Source organism: Otolemur garnettii, unplaced genomic scaffold (assembly GCF_000181295.1).
Source record: "Otolemur garnettii isolate 467f Iridium unplaced genomic scaffold, OtoGar3 scaffold00044, whole genome shotgun sequence".
Taxonomy (NCBI): Eukaryota; Metazoa; Chordata; class Mammalia; order Primates; family Galagidae; genus Otolemur; species Otolemur garnettii.
In genome coordinates, this window is record NW_003852439.1 from 8,979,221 (window position 1) to 8,981,754 (window position 2,534).

General features: G+C 57.2%; 1 protein-coding gene across 1 annotated transcript in view; it reads right to left on the reverse strand.

Annotated features, from left to right (window-relative positions):
- Nucleotides 1-2,321, reverse strand: part of PRSS27 (protease, serine 27) — a 10,044-nt gene extending 7,723 nt beyond the window's left edge. Inside the window, exon 1 of the mRNA XM_012805693.1 lies at nt 2,186-2,321. Within this exon, the coding sequence (XP_012661147.1) occupies nt 2,186-2,321 (136 nt within the window). The remainder of the gene's footprint in view (nt 1-2,185) is intronic.
- Between the last annotated feature and the right edge of the window lie 213 nt (nt 2,322-2,534).

Genomic DNA, 2,534 nt, shown 5'->3' on the forward strand with positions numbered 1-2,534 from the left:
ACTGTGGCGGCGCCTATAGTCCCAGCTACTTGGGAGGCTGAGGCAGGAGACTCGCTTGAGCCCAGGAGTTGGAGGTTGCTGTGAGCTGTGAGGCCATGGCACTCTACCCGGGGGGATAGCTTGAGGCTCTGTCTCAAAAAAAAAATAAATAAATAAAAGGAAATGCAAGTGCCAGTGGCACCTGTGGCTCAATGAGTAGGGCGTGAGTCCCATATACCCAGGGTGGTGGGTTTGAACCCTGCTCTGGCCAAACTGCAACAAAAAAATAGCCAGGCATTGTGGCGGGTGCCTGTAGTCCCCGCTACTCGGGAGGGTGAGGTAAGAAAATCGCCTAAGCCCAAGAGCTGGAGGTTGCTGGATGCCACAGTACTCTACTGAAAGCGACAAAGTGCGACTCTGTCTCTAAAAAAAAAAAAAAGAAAGGAAAGAAAAGAAAATGCAAGTGCCCGATTGGGGCATTCTTCCCCCTAGTCCTTCCTGTCTTAGTATAAGACAATTCAGGTTTCTAGCACCGGACCCCTTGCTCTTTCTATGGCCCAATGATTCCGCCTGTAAAATGCTGTCCAATTCTTCCACCCTCTGTCCTCTCCCTCTGGTTCTCCCTGCTGAATCCACACAGCCACCCCTCCTTCCTACACAGATTTCTCCCTGCTAATGCAGCTCCGCCACTTAGGCTGTGCCTCTGGCCTCTGAGTGTTTGTTCTCCCTACCCCACACCTGAATGTTCCCTCCTCCCAATCTACAAGTACTACTCTTGATCTAGAAATTAAGGCCTAACTAAAGTGCCACCTCCTTCAGGAAGCCCTCCTTGTATACATTGTCCATCTTGGAAAACTCATGCCTAGTCCTGCCCTCCCAACAAATAGATCTCATAGAGCTCTGCCCACCTCAACTTGGAGTTAGAGTCCATGTCTTGTCTCCCCAATGTGCCCCCACATCTGGGGACATGAGTTCAGGAAACATGTGGAGGGACAGAATGAGGGTGGTGAGCTGGTGGGGGCTGACTGGGAAGAGGTAATGTTGAGAGGTGGGCCCTTGGGGTGGGCATCCTGTTGAGGGCTGGACAAGACACTTGGGGATCAGGCCCATTGTCCTGGGCCCAGAGCCCCTGATGTTCCCATAGCTGGTGAGTGGAAGAGCCACCAGCCAGAGGCCTGGGGAGGTGCTGGGCCACCCCTGGGCTGGGGGTGCTGATGGCACCCAGTAGTCCAGCCTCTTGTCACCTTTGTGAGCCAAGTGCAGCCCACTTTGGTGATGACCTTGATTACTCACTCCTTGAAGGGTAATTGCTGCCCTACACTCCTGTGGAGATAGACTCCCCCTTAATAATAACCTTATCCTTGTGCCAGGAGGCCAGGAGTGGGAGGCCCACAGAGGTGCCACCCTGGTACCCTCCTAGCCCAGAGAATGAGGAAGCACAGAGCCCTGGCTGAACTGCTGTCTGGGGTGACCTGACTCAGCCCTGGGAGGTGACCTGAGGACAGGGAAGTGTGGCAGCTGCCAGGCTGGCCAGGCTGGCCAGGCTGGCTCAGGAATGTGGAAAGGTTTCCCTGGCATAGAGTGGCCCACCCTGCAGGGAGGGGCTGGCACCTGCTACGACCTGGGACAGGGAGAGGGCACTGTGGGCACCTCCTGCTCCTCTGTCAGTGGGAGGGGGACCCTCTGCAGCCTGTACCCCTTGATCCCTTTTCTCTGCTTAGTTCCCAGCCAGCCTCTAGGGTGCCCAAACTCCAGCAGAAGCCTCAGCTTGGCTGCCCCTCTGCTCCCCAGGTGTGGTAGTCTGGGATTTATAGCCCAGCAGGCCCCAGTAAAGTCCTGCACATGAAGAGCTCCCATGTCTCCATTTGGGGAATGGGAGGACAGGCTGAGATGAGGATGCCAGGGAGCAAGCCCTGAGCTGAGGGCCCTGTGACTGCCCAAGGACAGGCAGGGGAGGAGGCCCCTGCCAAGTCATCTCCAGGTCCTCTCAGGCCTGTGCCACATACCCCATCCTGCCTTCCCCACTTCAGGTTCCCTAGGTGGGACATCTGGGACATTCCTACCAGCCCCGTGGACCCCACAATTGGGGAATGAGGGAGGCCTGTCCTGCAGCCTGGCCCAGGGAGTGGGGTACTCAGGTGAGCTCCAAGTCTCCAGCAAGGACTCTGAGGAGGCTGCTAGCCACTCCCTGCACCTTCAGACTCACCAAACGGCAGCACCAGCAGCAGCAGCAGCCCCCCCACTGCCAGGGGCCACCTCATGTCCTCGGGCCTGGACTGGCTCAGGGCCTGTGTCAGCTGTGGCAGGAGCTCGCAGAGCACTGATGAGGTGCGGGCCTCCATGAAGTGGGGTTTTATGCCAGAGGTGAGTGCCAGCCTGGCTATGCTGCCCAACCTGTCAGCCCAGCCTCCCCGGCTCTTCTCCACAGGAAAAGGTGCCCTAGAACCGTGGCTCCTCCATGACCTGGTCCTGAACCCCCAAAGCCTACAAGCCAAATCCTTCACCCTAACTCACTACAGGTGCTGGTAACAGGGCGTGCTGCCCCTTCTGGGCAC